The following is a 25321-nucleotide window of genomic DNA, read 5'->3' as shown; positions in this document are numbered from 1 at the left end:
AGGGCAATTTTGTACATGTATAATAGGCGTTATTATATAAATCATTAAAAACAGAAGTAGCTCCATGATTTTCTCCATCTTCAGTTACATTATGCATCAAATTTCTCTCACCTTCCTCAGGCACGTTTTTTCTATATATTCATCCAATCTAATATGCTAACAACTAAAAACACAAAAAGTTATATTCCATTCTCAAAACATAATGAATGACAGTAATGGAGAAAGTCAAATGAATGATACAGATTGTGATGTAATCATGGTAAATTGCAGTGATGGGGAAACGAACAACATGATGATAGTTATATGTTACATGTTAACTTTTTTGGTTGAGATATATCGTACACTTATGCACAAAAATAAAATGTCACTGCCCACTTATATATGAACAATTTGATCACATATGATCACAGCTACCGACGTATGAACAAACCATATTATTATAAAGAGTAAATTTTCAGTGAGAACATGTTTAAAATAAGAATGGTAAGAATAAAGGGTAAAAAGGAATTTTAACATGGGATGGATTTTTTTTTAAACATTTATTTTCTATTAACTTGAAAATGTAACCACCTATTATTGGTATTTTCTTGTACGTATGGAAAAAAAAACTTCCAATTCTAGATTGCAATTAAATTAAACACATCAATTTTTTAAATTGAAAAATTTATATCATTAAATGTTTCATCCTCTTTAATTTTATAGATTTAATTTGTAAAAAATGACAAATGGATGCACAATTCATTTATAATGTGAGTGGATGCACAAACAACAATTAAGTTAGTGGATGCACAATTAATGAAAAATGGATGCAAAAAAAAAATAAAAATAAGAAGATACAATATGAGCATGAGGATGAAATAATTTGATTTTATAGATTCGGGATACACAAAATACAACTTTAGGATGCACAACTAACACAACTTCAGGATGCACAAATTAACACAACTCCAGGATGCAATATTAACACAACTCTAGGATGCATAAAAAATAAGATACGTAATATGATATTAAGAAAAAAAAATCAAGAGAATAAAAAGAAATAGATGCTTTGTAAATCTCAAGATATCCCAAGATATGCAAACAAAATTAGAAAAATTATATGAGTTCAGTTAACAACTTTGAGATGTGGATGAACAAATAATAATACACCAAATCAACATCCACGTCTTCGGCTTAGTTTTTTTTGCAAGAAAGGATAATTAATTTTTCTCAGATTTGATAGATAATGATCATTCATATTTTTGTTTTTTATAAATTGAAAACTAGTTTGTTGCAATGCTGGATTGGATAAAACAAAGTGGGTCGTGGCCTCATGGGGCATAAAGGACTTTCCTCATATACCCTTTTAGCATTATTTTATTATTTAAATTGTGTTAACCGTTGATATAAAAAAGCAATGGCCATGATTTGTTCTTATTGATTCGCGTTTTCATACTGTTGTATTCGATTGCTCCCCTATTATAAAATTCAAATTTAAAAACTTATAAATAAGTTAATTTGGAAAAATGAGTACATGTTATGTTTAACGGAAGGGATATTAGTACCACTCATTTTGATAGATTTACCACAATTGAGCAATACTGGTTTGTACAGTCAGCTGTAAAACTTGTACGTTGTGGTACATACATCAAAAATCGTGGTACGAATATCATTTCCCTATGTTTAACCTTTTATGTTTTGATTAATATGTTCTCTCTTATGTTTCATGTTTTGTTAGTTTATCTTCTTTTTTATTGAGGGAATACTCTTTTGTATTAGGCCATCGGTCTTTATGGAAAGAGTCTGTAAAGATAACACTATCTACGTCACACATCTTTTACACCCGCACATGTCAAGATTGGGTAATCGTTGATTTGTTGTTCACATGCAAAAAGTTTTCAATGGGATACTTCGTAGGAATAAAAAACAACGAAAATGCATGTAGACACTAGACATTATAAATGAGCTTCGAGAGTAACATCATCAATTTATTGATATTTCTGTATGCGTATAAAATCAAAATCGACCTTAAAAAAGGAAAGAATATATATCCTGTCCACTGGAATATTCAAACGTTAAACAACTCATTTAGTTCACATTTACTCTAAGCCTTCTATAATTGCTTTTCTCAACAAGTAAAACACTACACATGGATATTGAACAAATAAAGCTTAAGTACAAAGGAGAGAGCCAACTGCAACAAAAAAATCCCAGCAACAATCAAGAACCACCTCTCACCAGCTGACATTATGTGGTTCCGCAGATTTTGTGCCACAAACAATGCCGACATCAGCCCAGCCACACCCGTTATCACCCATCTGAATATCTCCACTGGAATGATAGATAGGCACTGCATTCAACGCAACAGATTGTCTATCAAAACACAAGTCTCCAAGCGTGTATCTAAAGTCAACTGAATTATGTTGTATACATCCACATCTACAAGGGTGTATGGATGTATGTTTTCTAAGTGATTATTGCAACTTCGCGAATTAGACTCGGTTTTCAAAATATATGGTACATGTATCCCATCAATGAATTTTCATATGGCAACCACTAACCTATCTCAATTGTATTGTTGATGTATTATCAAAATATAATAACCATAATCACTTGGTGGATGATGTGTTATCAAATATAATTAACCATAATCACTTTATGCTAAACATTAACAACTGGAATAGCAAAAACTGCAAACATCCCTTTTTGGATGTGTGGTTTTGAACTTAATTATGTGAAACATCGAATATCATAATCATGTAACAGGTGATAGTGTTTGAAGTTTTGACAATCAGAACTTGGGGGGTTGTAGACTCTTAACTATTTAACTAACGATAAAATTCACTAGCTTTATTTAATACACATTATACATGTTCACGTATCCAATCCAAATCTAAAATATAACGATATATTTCAATCAGCTATGGTAAAGCTTTTACATATTATTTTATTATAAGTTACAAAAGATTAGCATATAAATTCCAACTATTAACTTTTCTTTTTTCTGTAATAGATTGGTAGAACATGTAATTTTACTTATCTTTTTTAAAAATAACAAACTTTGTTGCAAATGGCATTAAACGGATTGGCTGAACTCTAAATAATCATTTAATGAATTTAAACACTAAAGACTGATTACTGCAACATGAAATCACATTGATCAAATCATTAGGAAATCTGTAAAAGATTTGATCTAATTTTATGCAATTTAGAAAATACAAAGTAGCTTGAGAAGCAAAATACTTGGAAAATCTGTAAACGTTGGTTATTTTAAACACTAAATACTGATTACTGCAACTTAAAATCACATTGATCAAATCATAGGAAATCTGTAAAAGACTTGATCTAATTTTATGCAATTCAGAAAATACAAAGTAGCTCGAGAAGCAAAAATCTTACCATTGCAGGGATGAAGATAAACAAGGAGTAACCGTATAGACAGAATAGCTGAACAAGGGTTGAGGGTGCAGAGAAGTACTTGAGAATTATGTACAAGCACAAAGGGACAATAAGGACATAGCCATAGAACAAGCCAGCAGACCAGGTTACCAGATTTATATCATAGTTCCACTCTTTATGCTGTAGCTTGTGAGCCAAATAGGTTGCAAATGTACCAATCGAAGCTGCCACGAAGATCAAGGTAGTGCATATCCAGAAAGGTCCATACCTGATCAAAGAAGTACATGAAGACACAAAAAAGTGCAAAAGAATGTGGATATCGTATAACTGCATGATGTTTTCGATAAGTGATAGTCATTGCATATAAACACCGACAAAGACATACTTGTCGAGATTATGTGATTTTATAGTGTGATCTAGGAAGTTACTTTCCGACGTTTTTATTAAGCATCTTCTGAATGCTTTTCATGGCCTAGAATTTATGATGCGTGAAAAAGTCGTCATTGATGAGACCATTTGCATATCAAACAAAAAAGCAAGTCCCATACTTAACAGTTGACACCAAAAGAGCTACTGTAAACTTAACGTTTTCGACATAACTAATTCCGATAATTTCATAATTTTACATAGGAAGTACAATATAAAGTGGATATGTTAAGCTCAGCAATAAATAATATTCAAAGGAGGATTGGCTTACAAGTCTGGGTTGCTAGCAGTTTTCTCGTTGAAGCTCCCACGAAAAGGCAAGAGGGAATCTTTGATCCTCTCTAAAACATCAGATGTGTCAACATCAAAATATGGCTGGTAAGCAGCAACTGTAAATACCTTAAACCAACCGCCACTTTGTTGTGGTTCTGATGAATTAGATACTGGCTTCGAGAATGTATCTGTGTATATAGGTCAATTAACGTCTATTGACAGCAAAATTTAAAACTAAAACAAACAAAACTAAAGACACAACAAAATCAGATGGAAAACAGAAAGGTAACAAAATTTAGAAGTACTGGCCTCGAACTACTAAGATAAATGTAAGTCGTGATCTCCGCACAGGTTTTCAAGAGAAAGAGTCCCATCTAAACCACTACAATATGTTGTTCAAGGCCATGAGCAAACATTCTGAACAATTCTCTGGTAGTTTACGTCTACCCGGTTACCAATGCAAAGAAAAGATAAACTCCAGTTTAGATATCCCAAAAACTTTTGCATTAACCCCGGGGGTACTTCAGTAAGCGTGGAATCAGACCCCCATAAAGCACGTCAATTAGACATGGTCTAATTAATATTAATAAAGTGATTTCCTTTTTATAAAATTTTCATTAAGAAAGGGACGGGAAACAAAATGTAGGATACTCATCCAAAAACTGTCAGTTTTCAAAACTGTCGCACATAAGAATGTGTCTATTTTCCCTGAAACCCCTAGCCTACAGCCCTACACATACTCCACTTAGTTCAACATCCCATGAGCTACCACCTAAACCGAATACACTTGAGGTGAACCTAAGGATTTCAATGCACATCAACTAACCACTCAATGCTTTAATACAACAAATATTAATTAACATATCTTGTTATTAGTCGACGCTAATAGATCTAACATCATAAACAAGCATCACATTTTATAATACAGCATTGCATAACAAATAATATCATTCACAAATCTAACAAACTGACGGTATAGATCAGTTTAATCTGATAAGCTTGATACACCAAACAATATCATACCATCGTCAAGTAATTACAACTCACACTACCAATCTACCACATTGCATTCCAAAACTTATAATATATCCAGAGAACTTGAAAATATGAGTGTGGCCCTTGGATCCCAATTCGGGTTGCTTCTTCTGACCCATTTCAAGAAAACTCACTAACCCTCACTAGATTATTATACCCAGGGTACTTTAGATAGCAGGGAATAAAGAAATAGAGTACCTCTGTTAGACATATCTAACTAATATTAATAAACTGATTTAGTTTCTAGACAAATTTCATTATGAAAGCGACACACAATGTAAGATACGGATACTCATCCGAAAACTGCCGCACATAAAAATGCATTCGATACTTTCCTAAAACCCCTAGCCTACACTTACTCCACTTAGTTCAACATCCTGTGAGACACCACCTACATAAACTATACTTTGACGTGAACCTACTGATTTCAGTGCACGTCAACTAAACACGCAATTGGTTAACACAACAAATATTCAATAAAGAGTCATACCCCGTTATTAGCAGTCGCTAAGATCTAACATAATAAACATGCATTCTATTCTATTCAATAATACAGCATTGGGAAAAAAGTAATCCAATCATTCACAAATCTAACTAACGGTATACATCAGTTTGACCTGATAATCTGCATACACGAAACAATATCATACCATCATCACGTAGATACAACTCACACTACCACATTGCATTCTAAATCTCAAAACACATCCATAAAACTTCTCATTAAAAATTGTCGAAAAACAAGAGACAAACCATCGGCATCACGAGGCGGTCCACCGGCGGATGCGATCTTGCCATGTGCAGCTCCAGATGGAGGAAATGTCTGAAGACTAGTACTATCTACAACAACCATTAACATCACTTATTCAATAATTCTACTACAAGATATATTAAAATTCAGCTGAAAAGAATCACATGGTAATAAGTTTTAGATCAAATTAAAAATAAACAGATAAGAGTACCGTTAAATTTTACGGAAACTTGACCGGGAGGATCAGAAACAGCCTGTTGGATAACAAAATTTAATTAGGGTTTAGATCTACAATTACTAATACTTGAGGAATTATATATATATATATAGAAATATACATACAGGAACAGATCCAGATACATTCTGGTTGTCAATGGTAGTATAGTTTCCGGACATCATCTTTACTTCTGATTATGATTATGAATTTGGGCGGCTGCCGGAATTATAGATCTGTCTGTGTGCGTGCGTCTTTCACGCCTTTGTGTATCTAATATCTATATCTATATATCACGTCAAGTCGTCTACACCTTATATCACTACTAGCAGGTCGGTTGGGTTTGGGTTTTGGGTCTATTCGGGTCGTCGGCCGGGTCGAGATGACGTCCTAACTCATTAAAGCATTTATCGGTTTCCGTTATTTTGTGTGTGTTAACCGAAATAATGAAAATAATGATTTTACATTAATAACCGCACTTCTACCGGCTATCGTCATCATTGTTGTTACCATTTGCCAATGTGATGTATAAATTTGAATTTTTTTTAATGTCAATTTTTAAGGCTATTATATAAACTATTTTGGTGTATTAAAATTTGTCATTTGTTATACGAAAAGTCAGGTTGTAGTTTTTGAATGTCTTAATTTTTATGCATGTAATAAGCCAATAATTACAATTCTTAAAACCGTTATTAATATTTTTCAAATAAATTTTCACTAATTTTATTGATTATATGTAAAGAAATAATATGGATTGAATATGATATGGTAGTTCTTATGTCTTACACTGTTACATACAAGAATATGCTAGTTGATATTTACGTCTACCTATCTATCAATAAATTAAAACATGATTAAGATATTCTTGATGTGACATGTGGTACATTACTTCATCAACACGTATCGAGTTTTTATTTTTTGTTTAATAATTTTCCTAATTTTAGTTATATTGTAGTTATATAGATTTCCATATTTAATGTTAATTATTAAATATATATCAACTTACCATATAAAATTATATAATATAATATAATATGTTAAATCGTTTATGGAAATCCAAAATCTTATCTATAGATTGTAAATTATAAATAATAAATAAAATATAAGAATATATGAATCCATTCTTGATTCGAACGTTACGTTTAATAATATTTTGATGCATCTGTATTTTATAAACATTAAATTAAATCACTAATGTGATCCTTCATGCATATATATATTTGGTCGACTAATTTTGTATTTTTTTTGTAAGCTAGCCTAAGTAGTTAATTTTTTAATAACTATTTATATAATAAAACTTGTTTTATTTATCTTAAATTTCATTTATAATATTAGCTAGCTAGCACTATTTTTTCCCTTAATAATATTTTCTATCTTTTATTATACTAAAACATAGTTGATCTAATAACTTATCAACCAATCATAGCTCTTAATTTTTTAGAAGTTAACTTTCTTAAAATAGATAAAATTTAATGTAAATATATTAAGATTTTAAGAGTAATTGACTAATTGTACTATTATATTTTATTAAAGTGTTTAATAATTGTCATGACGCATATAAATTTCTTAATGGTCAAATATCGCTAAGTATGTCACAGTTTAAAACTTTGATGAACATATTATATTTTGTAATATTCAAAAAGGGATAACTGCAGAAAATAGAAATGAACTTTACTCAATTTCACGAAATTAACAATATTCTTTGAAAGTTTTACTTTTTAGAAAACATCTTTTGTTTATTAGCAGAAAAAGTAACATCTGATCTGGTAACTTGCTGACGTGTCAGTTTGATTTTTAATTCACAGAATTAGAAATGAACTTTGGATGAATTCACAGAATTAACAATGTTATTAATTTTATTAATTAATTAATTAATAATAATAATAATAATAATAATAATAATAATAATAAAAGTGATGTATCGTTATTAGTATTTTTTAAAAAAATACTAATAATAATAATAATAATAATAATAATAATAATAATAATAATAATAATAATAAGGGGGAATTGTATGTATCCCCATATATGATATCAAATTACAAAGATTCCAACTAAAAACTTAAATAACAAATATACATAATCTTATTAATTAAACAATTATACCCTTCTCTTTTTAGACGACAACTTATCATGTGTGTTCTTCGACTTCAGTATAGAATAAGTCATTATTTTCAATGTCACATACTGCTCTAAATCACTAATCTGCCACCATTTATTGTATACTTCTCTTTTTATACAATAAAGATTTATTCTTTGGTGTACGTATGATTTTTATGTTATTATGAAAATATTCTTTTTTATTTATGAGATGATCAACTTCATATAAATGTATCAAATCTATTAGATGGAATATTAATATGTGATGTATTTTATTTAGCTTATTGATGTGCAAAATTGAGCTTTAAATTTATAACTAAAAATACCTTGAAACTCACTAGTACACACTATCGGGCAGTGGGACCCGTTCGTATGCAATATATTTAAAAAGTAAGTCCGTGTTTGTTCGCGGGGATTGGTTTTGAAATAATTGTTTAGTAAAGTAGTTTGGAAACAAGGGTGTTACTTCAAATCTCACTTTGACAATTAAATTAAAGTAAATTTAAAAGAAAAAACATATAAAAGTAAAAGAAATCTTCAAGCAATATAAATAAGGATCATCCACCTTCAATTCATTTGACTTCAAATGTGATTGCATTCAATTAAGACCAAATTCATTTGAATTGAAAAGATAACCATGAAAGGATTAAGGTGCTCACGTGGTACCACCAACCGTGAACAAATTACCTAATCACTTAAGTTGCTAATTAAATTACCCAAGCCGGTACCACTAATGCCTAGACAACTTTTCCAACAATTAGTTTGATTGACTATCGAATTAACAATTGTACCTATGTGAAGATAACGTGGTACCACCAACCGTTATAAAACACGTTGACAAAATGACTCTTTTTATTAAAATGATATTCACTATCATACTGTGAACTAGTGATAATTGCTTATAGACAAACAACCATTTGAAAATCACATATGCATCCAACTAGTACCACTAAAATGATATTCACTATCATACCATGAACTACTCTTTTTTCATAGAATATCTTCTTATCTAATTATGTTCTTTCGAGTTTATGGCCTTCGCTACTATTCTTTGTAAAAAACATCCTTCGTATGATCATTCGGAGCGGTATATCATCAGAAAAACAGATTAGCGATCTTTTTTTTTCTTTTATAATCATTTTGGTTAGTTGGGACATAGCTTGGAATATCAATTATGAAACTTGGTAATCTGCAATTGACTGGAGTGGTGATTGAGTTTTGATAGATTCTATGTATGGGTGAAAATTTTAGCTAGCTAATATGAGATGCTTGAATTCAAGTTTGTTAATAAAAAAGGGTTTAATGGTCATGATATAAAATTTATATGATGAAATGGGTAAACATGTGTGTTTAAAAGAAAATGATGAGTATATTTGTTATTTAAGTTTTTAGTTGGGGATATTAGTAATTTTGCTTGCATATTTGGAGATATATGTAATTCTCCATAATAATAATAATAATAATAATAATAACAACAACAACAACAACAAATATACTCATTATAATAATGATATTTAAGTTAAGTTTTAAGTAAATTTTAATATAATTCTGTATGGATACTTGAAAACACCTCAATATCAATGACAATGACTCGCAAACTTCACCAATCTGATAATTGAGTGAGACGATTCAGATTTCAGTTGAACAAATAAAGTAAAGATAAATGCAAGAAAACTAAATGACTGAAATATATAATGCTAAATAAAGTATCAAATATTAATTTATCTATTAGATTTATTTTGAAAATAGAAAGTAATTATTCACTGTATTATTATTATTATTACTATTTATAAAAGTTCTTTTATTATTATTATTATTATTATTAATTAAAATAATAACATTGCTAATTTTGTGAATTCATCCAAAGTTCATTTCTAATTTTGTGAATTAAAAATAAAACTGACACATCAACAGGTTACCAGGTCAAATGTTACTTTTTTTGCTAATAAACAAAAGATGCTTTCTAAAAAGTAAAACTTTCAAAGGATATTGCCAATTTCGTGAAATCGAGTAAAGTTCATTTTTATTTTCTGCAGTTATCCCTATTCAAAAATTATTAAGCATGTCACAGTAAATAATTTCGATAAACATATTTTTTAAAAATATTTCGATATATATAGATTAATTTTTTATTACTCTAGATAATATATTAAATTTTGAACTATAATAAATTAACATCTAATATTGATACGCTATAAGCCTCGTGTATTAGACACGGGCCTAAAATTTAGTTAATTATCAAAACCATATTTTGACTTTGCTTATAATGTAATTAAATCATCAACTTATAGTCTACTAATGCATACATGATACATGATTAGTTTATATATTATATTATATATGCGTATATCGTATAGGTATTAAAACTAGTAAGGCTATAAACGGTGAAGACCACTCTAAATGTGAAGCATTTTCAGAGTTCCATTGCCATGTGTTATGTGTGTGTGTCTTTCAATTAATTAATCTTAGGATGGTTTAATATGAGTTAAAATAGTTCGCGGTGTTGTCGCAACATTTTTTCTAATGTGGTATGTGACTATTTATGCGTCTTCATCGTACTAATCTTTAGTTAAAGTTTTAATTAATTCACTTGTTTGTAAGGAAAGAAATTCTTAATATTTGAGAGTTTATTGAGAGCAAAAAATAATGGAAAAATTTACAGTCTTGAGTGTGTTCATTATTTTCACTTTACCTATTTACTTATTGGCTTAATTTCTTTTTGTAGTAAAATCAATGTCATAGTATTGACGTAGTTTAAGATATGTTATATAACATTTTAAAATAACCTTATTTAGATGTACCCATATTTAAAGGTTTTTACCGATTTTTTATTTTCTAGTGGGTAATAGTGATTTGTGAATTTGTATCTTAGTATAAGTAAGTAGTAAGTAAACACCCAATGTCGTTTTTTACGGGTTTTGAATCTCGTTATCTTTTTGGTGTATGGGGGTTTGGATGTAAACCGGTGGCTCGGTCTTCGTGTTTGGGGTTTTTCTTGTGGCCATTGGCACAAGTTTTTTCAACTTTTTTGCATTTCTCGCAGTTAATATTTTCGGGAAGAATCTATTCTATGGTAGTGCTTGTAGTCTAGATTATATTTGTTGTATGTTTGTATTTTAGACCTCTAGTACCTTACTAGAGTGTTCTTTAGTTAATAAAATTATTTGCCGTTTAGGGAGGGGAAACAGCTTTATCCCTATCATGACGATGCAAAAGGTTGTTTCCGAATTTCATCTAATATATAAAAGTACCTCCAAGAATAAAACAGTTTTACTTGTATCTTAGTATCTTAGTTGATATAGTACTAAACAGTTTGGGCCACAATTGCCGGCTCTATAGATCTAAGTATCAAACATAAAAATTATAACCAGTAAAAATTATTAAAAGAGTAAAAGAAAAAAGAACTATAGTCAAGTCAACTGGCAGGACTTCTTCGGTGCATACGCGAATATGTCGTTGATGGTAATTGGTAAAGAAATGTGAAAGGGAAAGTGAAACAAAATCACGAAAAGAAGATACTTGATTTCATTGTGATGAGATAAAAGGAAATATGTTTATATTGCTACAACGTTTTATATTTTTAATGTTTAAAGATTGCCTGTTTATATTGCTAGAATGTTTTGTGTTTGAATAGTATCTATAACAATTTTTATCATGTATATTGTTATAATATTCGGTATACAACTGTATAAAATATGGATTATTATAAATGATTATGACTGGAAATTGTTATTCTTCTTGTCTCATCAAATGTGTCATATTTTGAATTTTCAAAGTCTTTTTTTATAAATTTTGATTTTAAATATTTTGATTTGTGTTATGTAATATTTGATGTAAGTTATACCAATAAAAAATTAATTTAAAATCAATCAATTCATATAACTTTTATCAAATATGTTGCCGGAAAACAAATACGTAGATATGATTACATTATTTGAGTTAGGTTGTCGGTACTATTGAACGGGAGATGATGAAAACGATTTGTGAAAAGGAGAAACAGATAATCTGGCTGTATCTTAGTAGGATAAACCTTACTTTTACAACCATGAGGTTCTGCACTTCCGATTTCCTGACGCCCATTATGAGCCCAATGTTGCAACAAAAATCCGGCAACAACAAAGTTTGAGAACCACTCCTACTTTTTGGTTATTTTTGGTACATTTGTATAATTACACTTGTCATCGAGTAATTGGAGCCAACTTATTAATTTTTAGCAAATTGACAACCACAACCTTCACCCTTACAATTAAACGATACGACTAACAAGGTAATTATTCAATTAATTGAATTAGCCGGTTCGGGAAACATTTAAAGATTTGTTGTATCGACAAAATATAAGGGTGCTTTCGTATTAGTTGCATAGCCGTGAAGAACCGGTCATGACATAAGGAAGAAAATGGAACAAAATTGACCCTGATTAGTTCACTCGAATGTAAGAAACTTTAAATGAATGTCTATATTAAAAAATAACTAAAGTTGTGTGTATAATATGTGAACAACTTTGAAATAATGTTTATTGTATGTAAGAATTTCGTTTTAACCAATTACAATCTGACAAGTGGCACCTGTATATGGTTGCCACATATGTTTTCTTACATACAATAAACATTTTTTCAAGTTGTTTACATACAATACACATAACTTTAGTTTTTCCTACTATAGACATTCGGTCAAAGATAGTTACATTCCAGGAAACTAATCCCCTGTTTTTTCATTGGCTAGTTTCATGATAATTGGAATTTTCTTTTTAAGTCAAATAATTACAATTACCAAATCTATACTATATCATAAAAAGAATAGCCCCATGTTGAAAGTTACATAAGGAAAAATGTTTAAAATACCCTTAATGATTTATTACACTATTAGTCCTTAATCTTTTAAAATATATCAGTTAATTCTTTACATTTTACATTAATTATCTATATCACTCGACGCCTCCTCTACCACCAACAATCGTCCCCCATCAACACCGTCGCCATCACGAACACCGATGCATAGCACAGGTACCGTGCTAGTTTTAATTAAGTATTATTTTTTCCTATTCTTTTTAATAATTTTTTTCTTTAAAATATTATATCATTTAAAATATCAATGTATAAACATGACCTCTGCTTCTACTTATACTATTTACTTATTTAGTAGTTCTAAGCTTGTTGCTTGTATTTCTTCATACATTCTTAATATTTAAGTAAAAACTATGAATGTCCATGCGATATAACGACGATGGTGGTGGCGGCGGCGGCAAGTGGTGGTGGTGACGGCCTTCACGGTGGTGCCGACTATGGGTGGTGGTGTACTGGTGTTGACGAGTGGTGGCGGTGACGGTGTGGTTATTAATATAAACGTCAATAATGTAAAAAAAATAGTGTAGTTATTTTATTTGTTGAGTGGTTTATCTTGTAAATAATTTTATTAAGGATATTATAAATATATATACTTACTAGGTGGATCATGAATATGTTTAATCTCTCTATATAACTAAGAGATGCTATGTTTTTTCTTAGTTGACATTTGTGAGAGCATGCCATGTAGGATTTTGTATTAGTTGTCATTTTTTCCATTATTTTCAAATTTTAAGTTACCATGTGTGTATCAATGTCATTTATATTAATCCTAATCATTAATTTAATCATCATTAATTAATAAAAATAAAAGATAATAAATACACAGATATACGGGGTTAAGTAAAGTAGGAAGTCGGCTGGAAACCTACATCTATATCTCTTAAACCATTTATGCAAAGATTTCTTTTTTATTATTATCTTAATTTAATTCTTTTAAACCATATATATCTTTTTAGATTTCTTATTTGCAAAGATACGTACATTATATTATATTATATAATTATATATATATCATCATACCATAACTCTTAATTCTATCATATATAAACACGGATAACTTTACGTTGATTCTTTTTTACCAAATAATATTGCAAAAGATTCCGTATTTCAAATCTAGATAATATACGAATATAAAGATGTTTATATAATTTAGAGTTTAAATAGTGTCTTTTATTAATTTAATGATAATTATAACTTTTCAAATAAAATGGTTTATTATATTATATTTATTAATTATAGATCATAAAAAAGATTTTTATTATTTATAAATATTTACATTTCATTAGTCTTTATTTAACATATTTGATATATATCATATAAATTATAATTTTATTATTTGCATCAGCTGTAGTCTGAAAATATTTTTATATTATCATAAAATATGAATAATAATGTAATTATCAATCTTTGAATTTAAGTTTTCAATCAGCCCCGCACAACGTGCGGGTTTAATCTAGTTTAATAGATAAATGAGATGAGCAAAATAAGAGGATTCTTGTTTTTTTAGAAAAAAAAGAATGAAAAAAAGGGGTTTTCTTTTTATAAAGAAGTATAAATAAATAAAAGTATAAATAAGATATTCGAGAAGTTTTTACATAATATAACTACTACTAGTATATCATAACTAACGAAGTTTGGACAAGAACTTGAAAAAAATAAAAAAATCAAAACCAACAAAAATATTATAATTCTGAAAGTCATAAAGTGAAACTTTCGTTTTGGATTTGTGTTTCATCTATAGCCAAAAATCTATTAAAATCCACCCATTTTTTTCTCTAGCTATACCAATGAATATCTTTTGTTAAACAACCTTTAATATCATAACAGCGAGTTTTGTGTAGTGTTTTCAAAACAGATTTCGCACTTTCAGAATAGGTATTGCGTTTTTAAAACGTTTTGAACATACATGTTTTTCAAATGTTGCGTTTAATCCTCTTTTCATCTGAACACTTTTTAAATTATTTGTGTTTTACAACATAATGTTAGAAATCCAAAAATAGTGATAAATTGTAATTTAAGTTAGTGGACTTAATTGTTGTTAAGACATGGTGAAATGATTTCTAATATTAAGGGGTTAGATATGACAATAAGGATAATTGTAGAATTAGAGTATAAATACCCTCAACACATTAGAAATCATAAGCCTTTGATTCATTTTTACACACACTTAATACATACTCGTTCCTCTTTCTTTCTCTCTCTCTAGAAACACACACTCAAAACACCAAGAACACACACACAACTCCAACGAGATTGAATCAGTGATTGATAAGCTCAAATCGTGTTAGTATCATTTGGTATCAGAGCAAAACATCACTTTGATATCGATCCATAACTGATTTTGATCTCAATTTTCATCCAAAATCAAATCAAAAACCGTTTTTCACAAACCGTCCCTGTTTCATCATCATTCATCGTTCAAATCACATGAAATCATCAATTTTTGTTCACCAATAGATTTCTCATAGCTCAAAACATAATTCTGTCAAGTTTTAAGTTCCAATTCAATCGAATTCTCGAGATTGAATTTTTGGTTTTTGGCACTTAAAATTTGGATTTTGATTCTGTTGAGTTATTAGCTGAATTTTGTTCAAGGATTTGTTGCGGACATAATTACAAACGTTTTGCAAGTGATTTCAAGTTCTAACTCCAACTAAATCGAAAGATATTGAAGTTTTAAAAGTCATCAATGAAGTTTGTTAAAACTGGTATGATGAAGAAGACGACCACAGAACGATCTTTCACTAGGACGATCTTCTCTAGATTGTCTCAGTGCTTGATTCTTCAGTTTTCATACTTTCAGTGTTGTGGCTTGTAGGACGATCCTCACAAGATCGTTCTAGGTCGTTGTTGAGAAAAGTGGTTGTTTGTGTTTGAAAAGTTTGGCAGAAACTAAGACGATTTTGCCAAGATCGTCTCAGTTTCCTGAATCTAGGATGATCTTGACCAAGATCGTCTCAGTGTCTGTTGGTTGTTGGTTTGTTGTGATTGATTCTTTGAAGTTGTTGTGATTGGGAATCACACACTTCCTGGGTAACTGATCATTATTGATTGGTTTTGCTCAAATTAATTCCTTCCAATTCAAATCAAAACTCTGTTCAAATTTTCACAAAATACTTAGAAAATTTTTCTGTCACCTAAGACGATCTTCAACAAGACCATCTCATTTTCTTCTTCAAAATTCCAAGACGATCTTATCAAGACCGTTTCATTTCCAAGTTTTTTTTTTTTCTCTTTCTTTTTCATTTCAAATCTCTTTAATTCAATTTCAGTTTCCATTTCCAAATCACAAAATCATTACTCAATTTCAGTTTCATTCCATACTTAGCCAAATTCCAACAAATCTCTTCCAAGACGATTTTTATTGAATCGTCTCTTTATTTCTAAACCTAAGACGATCTTCCCTAAGTCATCTTACTTCTTTCTTCTAGGACGATCTTCCAAAACGATCATCACCTAGGACGATCTTCTCCAAGATCGTTTTAGTTCCTGAATTTTCCAACTCTTAATTCATTTCTAGTTTAAAACCAAATCTCTTTCAAATGGCTTCTCGTGAAGCATTGACATTGGGTTCCGATACAAGACCTCCAGTTCTCTACCGTGGTTCTTATGGACTATGGAAGAAAAGATTTATGGACTATGTGGAATGTCAACCAAATGCTCACCTTCTTAAAGATTCCATCCTTAATGGACTTGCAGTTCATCGTCATCCCACTACTGGTGCAATACTCACTCTTGATCTTTTGAATGTTGAACAAAAAGATCGAACAACTGCAGATAACAGAGCTAGATCATGCTTATACAAAGCACTACCAGATGAAATCTATGGTTCTGTTGATTCTTATGATACAGCCAAGGAGATATGGGATGAGGTGGCAAGACAAATGGAAGGATCTGACCTGACTTCAACAATAAGATTGACAAATGTGTTGACTGAGTTTGACAACTTCAGCAAATTGCCGAATGAATCTCTAGAGGCTGTCTATTGTAGATTCTGCAATGTCATAAATGAACTTAGGAAGAACAATGTCAAGAAATCAGAGATTGAGTTAAACATCAAATTCATCAAAGCTCTTGGTCCTGAATGGGAAGATTATGGAACACAGATTAAGCAACATCAAAATCTGGCCAAGTTCTCCATCCATAATCTTCATGAATCCTTCAAACTCAATGAACATCAAGTTTTAAACAAAGCTTCATTAAACAAAATGCCAGAAGTTATATCTTCTGACCTTTGGCATTGATTGTTGAAAAGAAGGTTTCTGAAGCTCTTAAAAGGCAAATGGTAGTTGTTTCTTCGTCTGATGAGGAGGGAGATGATATGTTGGCTCCAAGAGATGGTGTTTCTGACGATTTATATCAAGCTCTTTCCGCGGTTACCAAGCACTTCAAGAAAAAGTTCTACAAAGCGAGGCCAACAAACAACAATCTTCACACTTCTTCCACAAGTGCATTTCCCAAAAAGGAATACTATCATTCCAAGAATTATGAACAAGGTGAATTAAGTGGATCAAAGCATGTTGAAAAGAAAGAAGGATTTGAGAAACCAGTTGTTGAGAAAGGGAAAACATTAGACAAAAAGTGCTATAACTGTGGAATTCCTGGTCATTTTGCTATTGATTGCAAGCAACCTCGTAAGCAGAACTATGAGTACTACAAGCAGAAGATGTTGTTGGCAAAGCAAGTGGAAGCCGGTCATGCATTGCTTGCTGAAGATGACAAATGGCTGTTGCTCTCAGATGATGAAGATGAAGATCTCTCTGCAAATATGTGCTTCATGGCGAGGTTGGCCAAGGACAAAGCTTTTGAGGCTGAAAGCACTGATGATGAGTACTCGGATGATGAGGTAAATCTTAACTCTACTTTTTCATTAGTTAGAGATAAAGAGTCACTTAATTTAGTTTTGTCAAACTTGACAACTCATATTAAGTCTTTAACCAACAAAAACAAAAACTTGCAAAATAGTATTTCATTGTCTAAAAGTGAATTTTCAAAACTTCTTGAAGAACATTCAAAATTACTTTTTGAACATGATGCTATTAAACAAGACTTTCAATCATATAAAGAAAGGATGTTGGTTAAAGAATGTGAGTTGAATGTTTCTCCTGATTCTAAGTTATTACATAAATGTCACAATCTTGAAAAGACCATTCATGATCTTGAAAAAGCCAATCAAGATCTTGAAATTCAAAAGACCAATGAATGGCTTCGGGCAAATGCTAGACAAATGGATGTTGATATTCTTAATAAAAAGCTTCAAGAATCCAAACCAAACAATGTTGAACTAGAAAGAAAGATTTCTGATTTAAATCATACTTGTTTTTTGAAAGGCGTTGAGATTAAAAATCTCGAAAACCAAATTGAGGAATTTAAAAAAAATATACTTTTCTATCAAGAGAAGTTATATAAAGTTGAACAAAACCCTTTTTTGGATTTTACCGCCTATTTTAACAAGTCGAAAATTGACAAATCGGAACTTCTTCATGGGTTGGGATTTGAGAATATCTCTCCATTACAAAAAGCCAAAGATCAAATTGAACCTTTGTATGATGAAAAATTTCTTCGACTTGGTATGGTACAAAAATTTATTCGTCCACTGGATGACGAATTTGAGACTGATAACGTTGAGAAAATACCTCAAACTGAATTTTTGGTTAACTATGATGCTATAAATGCTTCTTACACATCTAAAGATTCTTCAATTTTCAAATTGGAAGAAATAACATCAAATTTTCAAAACCAAGAGTCAGTTGGTACTTCACTTAAACCTACTAAAATATATGTTCCATCCACAATTTTGGAAAAAGAAATAGAAGGTTTGAAACAAAAGGTGGAATCTCAACAAAATGTTATTGATCACTTAAAGTCTCAAAGTCTGAATTCGGAGGATAAATTAGTTGTTGTGGATACTAAGAAAGTTTGTATGGATGTTTCTACTCAAACTGACTTAAGTGCTTTAGTAGACCATTCCACTCAGACTACTTGTGTTTCATCTACTGATTCTTCCACCCAGACCTTGACTGATTCTCTTGAGTGTTCATGTCAAAATGCTTCTACTGTAATAGCTGATGATTATGTGCAATCTGATTTATCTAATGACGAACTTGCTCATAGTTTAATTTTGATATGGTACTACTATAGGTTTTTCACTTGTGATTCTTTTGATGAGTTAGTTGTTCACCCTAAGCTTAGTACTAGTATAAGTGTTGATACTTCTACTCTAATTTCTTGTGAAACCAAAGATATGTCAGTTCAAATTGATTTCATTCCTGAGACTACCCATAGTGTGAAGTTGGAAACCAAGATTCCTGATTTTTCAAAAATCTCTCCGGTTAACCCATTCACAAAAGATGATTTTGATAAATTCATGGAGGGAGAATATGTTTTTGATTATGAAACTGAGAAAAATATTGAATCTACCAAAATCAAGGTTGAATCAAAAGAGGAATCTCCAAAATCGTTTTCCAAAGCTCCAACTTCATATTATTCAAATAAACGAGTTCTTCCAAAACTCGTCAAGACTGAACCAAAGACTATCACAAAACCAAGAATCAATAAGTTAAAAACAAAGTGTCCTACCTCGGAAAAGCATGTCAAAACCAAACAAGTTGAGACCATTCCCAAAATCAAATACAACAAAGTGAAGCTTCTGGAAATCAATTCAAATGTTTCTTCATCTAACTCTCAATCTAGTTCATTACCTAAAGTGTCTAAATCTAGCTCAGTTTTGCTAACTAGGGATGCTTCAAATGGTGCAACTAGGTATAGGATAGATATGGCTGATTTTCTCATGATAAACCTAAGAAACAAGAAGTTTCCGCACCTCCAAAAGAGTTTAAAAAGATAAAAGTGCTTCAAAACTCTCGTTCTAATCTTCTTAGTGTCAATTCGACAGGTGGAAAAAGCTTAATTAGTGAGACTAAATGGGTAGCTAAGTCATTAGTACCTAAGTTCACTAATGTTGATAAAAAGAAGAAAAGGTGAAGGAGAAAAGCTGTTAGTAAGAAGAAGCATGTTTCTGTTGAGTCAAACAATTTATCTTTTAAGTCCTATGTGTTAAACAATGTTAATGGTGCCAAGGCTATGCCTTGTGATGTTGTAAACAATGTTAATTCTCGTGTGTATGGTTTGAATACTGGTAGACATGTTACTTTTGATTCGTGTGTTAATGTTCGTTTGTTTAATCCAAATGTGCTTGTTAATGCCTATGTTGATTCTAAAGCATGTTTGTATGCATTTCCTAAGTTATATACCCTGCCTGTTTCAACTAACCACAAAGGACCCGTCTTCAAGTGGGTACCTAAAGTCGGTTAATTCTATTTGATTGCAGGAAATAACCATCTGTGTTTGGGTACTCGATTCCGGGTGTTCAAAACACATGACTGGCAATAAAGCATTGCTCAAGAACTTTATTGAATGATTCATGGGAACTGTTCGATTTGGTAACAACAATTTCGCTCCTATCTTAGGCTATGGTAATATTGAACGCAATGGTATTGTCATTAAGAAAGTTCACTATGTTGAAGGATTAAGTCATAACTTGTTCAGTGTTGGACAATTCTGTGACAACAATCTTCAAGTTCTTTTTCGACAATCTCTTTGCAAAATCCAAACTCTAGATGGAGTTGACATTCTGTGTGGCGACCGCGATGATAATCTTTTTACCATCAATCTCGATGATAATCAACCAACCGACAATATTTGTCTCATTTCGAAGGCTACAACAAAGAATTCTTGGTTGTGGCATAGAAGGCTTTCTTACCTAAATTTTCCAACCATCAATACTTTGGTCAATAAGCATCTTGTTGAAGGCTTGCCAGACTATAAGTATGAGAGTGAGCATGTTTGTCCTTCTTGTGCTGTTGGGAAGATTAAACAAGCTTCTCATAAACCTAAGAAATCTCCAAATTCATTAGCACCTCTTCATTTGCTTCACATGGATTTTTGTGGACCAACGAAAGTACAAAACCGAAATGGGAAGAAATACATCTTGGTTATTGTTGATGATTATTCAAGATATACTTGGGTCAAGTTTCTTGCATCCAAAGATGAAACAACTCAGATTTTAATCGATTTCATCACTTCTACTCAAGTAAATCTTCAACTTCCAGTCCGTTACATTCGTTCGGATAACGGAATTGAGTTCAAAAATGTCGTGTTTGACGAATTTTGTAAATCCAAAGGCATTACTCACCAATTTTCTGCAGTTCGTACCCCACAACAAAACGGTGTCGTTGAAAGGAGAAATCGAACGCTAGTGGAAGCTGCAAGAACAATGCTTGCTTGTTCCAAATTGCCTTCCAATATGTGGGCTGAAGCTGTTGACACTGCTTGTCACACTCAGAATCGGTCCATTGTCAATCAGCGTTTCGAGAAGACTCCTTATGAGGTTGTTAACAAATGCAAACCCAACATCAACTATTTTCATATCTTTGGGTGTGTTTGTTATACTCTGAATGATCGGGAGAATCTTGGAAAGTTCGAGAAGAAAGGTGATGAAGGTTACTTTGTTGGTTATTCCAAGACATCGATTGCCTACCGAATCTTTAATCGTCGAACAAATACGATTCAAGAAACAATGAATGTTTGGTTTGATGAGATGTCGGGCATGATCTTTGAGCAAGAAAGTCTGCTACCAACAAGTAATGATCCAAGTGATTCAAGTACTTCATCAAGGACTTCTACTTTGGCATCTAAATTCAAGAAGTTTCCAGCTCCAACAAGTGTTGAGTTAGATATTCTTTTTGAAGAATTCTACAATTCTAAACCGATTCATGATGAAGAACCTCAAGTCATCGTTGAACCAGTTTCGAATCATGATCCAGTTCCTGACAACCATCATGAATCATCATCAAGTTCTTCTGAGCAAAATGCTACTTCTTCAAGTGGTAGTTCTTCATCCTCTTCTAATGATTCTTCTTCTCAATCCTCCCCTGATAATTCTTATCCAGTGAATGTTCAAGAACAATCTACCCAATATACTCAGACTACCAATCCGATGAACACTCCAAATGTATATGTGCCTCTTGATTTCGATCATCCATCCCATGAGGAAGCTGTTTTATCAAGCTATGATTCCATCTCTCAACAAAACTCTGATTTTAATGATAATGATGTTGATGTCAATCAACAAGATCCTCTTCCTCATGATCGCAAATGGTCACATATGCGAAAAGATCATCCTACAGATCAAATTATTGGAGATCCACAAGCCGGAGTAACTACTCGTACTTCAGTGAATGAGTGTCTTGTTGCATTTTCTCTTAGCAACATTGAACCCAAAACTGTTTCTGAAGCTCTTCGAGATCCAGAATGGGTTAAAGCTATGCAAGACGAACTCGCTCAATTTGAAAGACTAAAAGTATGGAGATTAGTTCCAAATCCAAGAAAAGATGAACCTATTGGCACAAAGTGGATTTTCAAGAACAAGAAGGATGAGAATGGAGTGGTAGTAAAGAACAAGGCTCGATTAGTTGCGAAGGGTTATTGCCAACAACCTGGTGTTGACTTCGACGAAACTTTTGCTCCAGTTGCAAGAATGGAAGCCATTCGGATTTTCTTAGCTTATGCCGCATTCAGAAACTTCAATGTGTTTCAAATGGATGTGAAGACAGCTTTCTTGAATGGTGATCTCAAAGAAGAAGTTTACGTTGAACAACCAGAAGGTTTTGTTGATCCCAGAAGGCCAAACCATGTCTACAGGTTAGACAAGGCTCTCTACGGTCTTAAGCAAGCACCCCGAGCATGGTATGATTCCTTATCTACTTTCTTGATTAGAGGTGGCTTTACCAAAGGCACAATTGACCCTACCCTGTTCATTCGCAAACAAGGTAAGCATGTTCTTCTTGTCCAAATATATGTTGATGACATTATCTTTGGATCAACCAGTCAAACATTTTGCCGAAACTTTTCATCTCTAATGGTTAATCATTTTGAAATGAGCATGATTGGGGAAATGAACTACTTTTTGGGTCTTCAAATCAAACAACTACCAAATGGTATTTTTATATCACAAGGTAAATATATTCATGACATGTTGAAAAAGTTTGATATGACTACATGTTCTTCAAATTCTACCCCAATGGCTGCTCGAACAAATATTAATGCTGATAAAAATGGGAAACCATTTGACCAAAAGAGATATAAAAGTATGATTTGTTCGTTGTTGTATCTTACAGCATCTCGCCCAGATATAATGTTTGCAACATGTATGTGTGCTAGGTATCAAGCTGCTCTAACTGATTTACATTTTCAAGCTGTGAAACGAATATTTCATTATCTGAAGGGTACACCCAATTTAGGTCTCTGGTATCCAAGGGATACTGGATTCAATTTAACTGCCTATTCAGATGCAGATCATGCAGGTTGTAAGCTTGATCGCAAGAGCACTTCCAGTACTTTACAATTTTTGGGTGATAAAATTGTGAGTTGGTCTTCCAAGAAGCAAAACTGTGTGTCACTATCAACAGCTGAAGCTGAATATGTGGCTGCGGCTAGATGTTGTGCTCAAGTGTTATAGATGAAGACTCCTCTTACTGATTATGGTCTGAAATATGATCATATTCCCATCTATTGTGACTCTCAAAGTGCCATTGCTATTGCAGTCAACTCAGTAAACCACTCTCGATCAAAACATATTGATGTGAGATATCATTTTCTCAAAGATCATATTGAGAAAGGTGACATCGAGCTCTACTTTGTGGGAATTGACTACCAACTTGCAGATTTGTTCATAAAACCATTGGACGAAAAAAGGTTTAATTTTCTTATCTCTAAGCGTGACATGTTAAATCTTGAACCTTAACTTATTTTGTTCTTGATACATTCTTGAAAAACAAAATACAAAATTTGAAAAAATAAAAATCAAATACAAAAATATAAAGTTTTGAAAAATAACAAAAAGATTTTCTTTTTTTTTTTTTATAAAAAAAGTGGCTTACATATGTTATGTATGTAACCCGGGCTTCATAGTTTTATTTATTTTCAAGGTGGTTTACATATACTCTGTATGTAACCCGTGCTTAAATGATTTATTTATTTCTCGATGGCTTATACATACTTTGTGTATAACCTGTTCTTAAAAGTTTTATTTATTTTCAAAAGAATTATTTTTCTTGTCAAAAGATTTTGTTACTCTCAATTGTTGATATGAGAAACGACGGATTGAACGCTTTTGTGTACTCCCTAGTTGTCTCATCTTGAACAATTGATTGAGTTAAAAGTGCTTAAATGTTTTATTTTGCATCCAACTTGTTGATGTAAGATGCGAAGGATTGAACGCCTTTCTGTACTCCCTAGTAATCTTACTATGAACATTGTTGTTGAAGCAAAAATTTATGTTTCTTAAAATCTTGTTCACTTTTAGACTCTCAAATTCTTCTGTATATATTACAACAAAGATTTTACTCTTTTTGATTTCACAAAAAATAATTTTTGCTCTACCTTTGCATAGATTAAGGGGGAGTTTGTGATTTCAAAATATTCAAAACTTCAAATGTGTTTTCAAATCATTTTCATACACACATTTGATGATTTTCAAATGATTTTTCATTAATTGAAGTTCGGTGTTTAGTTTGCACATGAGCGATTCATTCACTCCATGAACTTCATCATCGCCGATGAATTCTAACCCCGGAGTATTCACCTCTATTTTGAGTGATGATGATTTCGTGCAAATAGGTTGGAGGGAGTAAAGTCGAAAAGTGAGAGGTTATGGTGATATGTTGTGAGAAAAGGGTTAAAAGAAATGATACCCTTCCCAAATAATTCTCAAATCGCCGGGTAAAACACATTTTGATCAGATGTCATTAGTTGATATTTTGATAAAGACTTCATGGACCCAGTGAAGCGATACACATCTTTACCTAACCACTCAAGTGTTTCTTAACAAATACTTGTTTCATTTCTCACGGAGATTTTCACATTTCTATTGACTCTTCATTTGGAAGATGTTAATATTGAAAAAGGGAGACATTCTGCTCCAGTCCCCGACTTCATTTGATCACATTGTGTCTAGAGCTATCATGCTTGATCATTCATTTGATCATTTTCATTTTCTTAAGACACATTCGAGTCATATCTTTGTGATATTATTGATTATCTATGTGATATAGCCGGAACGTTTGTAGTGATATCTTAAATGATATTTCACGATGATCAAATGGAAATCCTACCAATGCTAACATCTTTTCCAACGTTGAACGTAGGTCTCATAATTGCATTTGTGTAATTTTTGAGTAAACGAGAAGTCTAACAGTGACCTCGGTTCTTACCTAAAAGTCTTTAAGGATAATAGATTGT

General features: G+C 31.6%; 1 protein-coding gene across 1 annotated transcript; it reads right to left on the bottom strand.

Moving 5' to 3' along the window:
- Positions 1 to 2007: 2007 nt before the first annotated feature.
- On the bottom strand, positions 2008 to 6482 carry LOC122580331 (protein YIPF1 homolog). Its single transcript, XM_043752603.1, has 6 exons — positions 6206 to 6482; positions 6075 to 6117; positions 5866 to 5952; positions 4076 to 4265; positions 3379 to 3646; positions 2008 to 2329 (listed from the first exon to the last, which is right to left on the bottom strand). The coding sequence occupies exons 1-6, from the start codon at positions 6260 to 6262 to the stop codon at positions 2123 to 2125; spliced, it is 852 nt and encodes a 283-aa protein (XP_043608538.1). The 5' UTR covers positions 6263 to 6482; the 3' UTR covers positions 2008 to 2122.
- Between the last annotated feature and the right edge of the window lie 18839 nt (positions 6483 to 25321).

This window comes from Erigeron canadensis, chromosome 8, assembly GCF_010389155.1.
Source record: "Erigeron canadensis isolate Cc75 chromosome 8, C_canadensis_v1, whole genome shotgun sequence".
NCBI classification, from domain to species: domain Eukaryota; kingdom Viridiplantae; phylum Streptophyta; class Magnoliopsida; order Asterales; family Asteraceae; genus Erigeron; species Erigeron canadensis.
Note: the sequence above shows the minus strand (reverse complement) of the source record. Positions and strands in the feature narration are given on the sequence as shown.

Coding starts and splice junctions, on each gene's coding strand:
- LOC122580331 (XM_043752603.1), bottom strand. CDS start 6,262: ATGATGTCCGGAAACTATACTACCATTGACAACCAGAATGTATCTGGA. Junction 5,953..6,074: donor AGTTTCCGTAAAATTTAACG/GTACTCTTATCT, acceptor TGGTTGTTGTAG/ATAGTACTAGTCTTCAGACA. Junction 3,647..4,075: donor ACTGCTAGCAACCCAGACTT/GTAAGCCAATCC, acceptor TTCTTTGATCAG/GTATGGACCTTTCTGGATAT.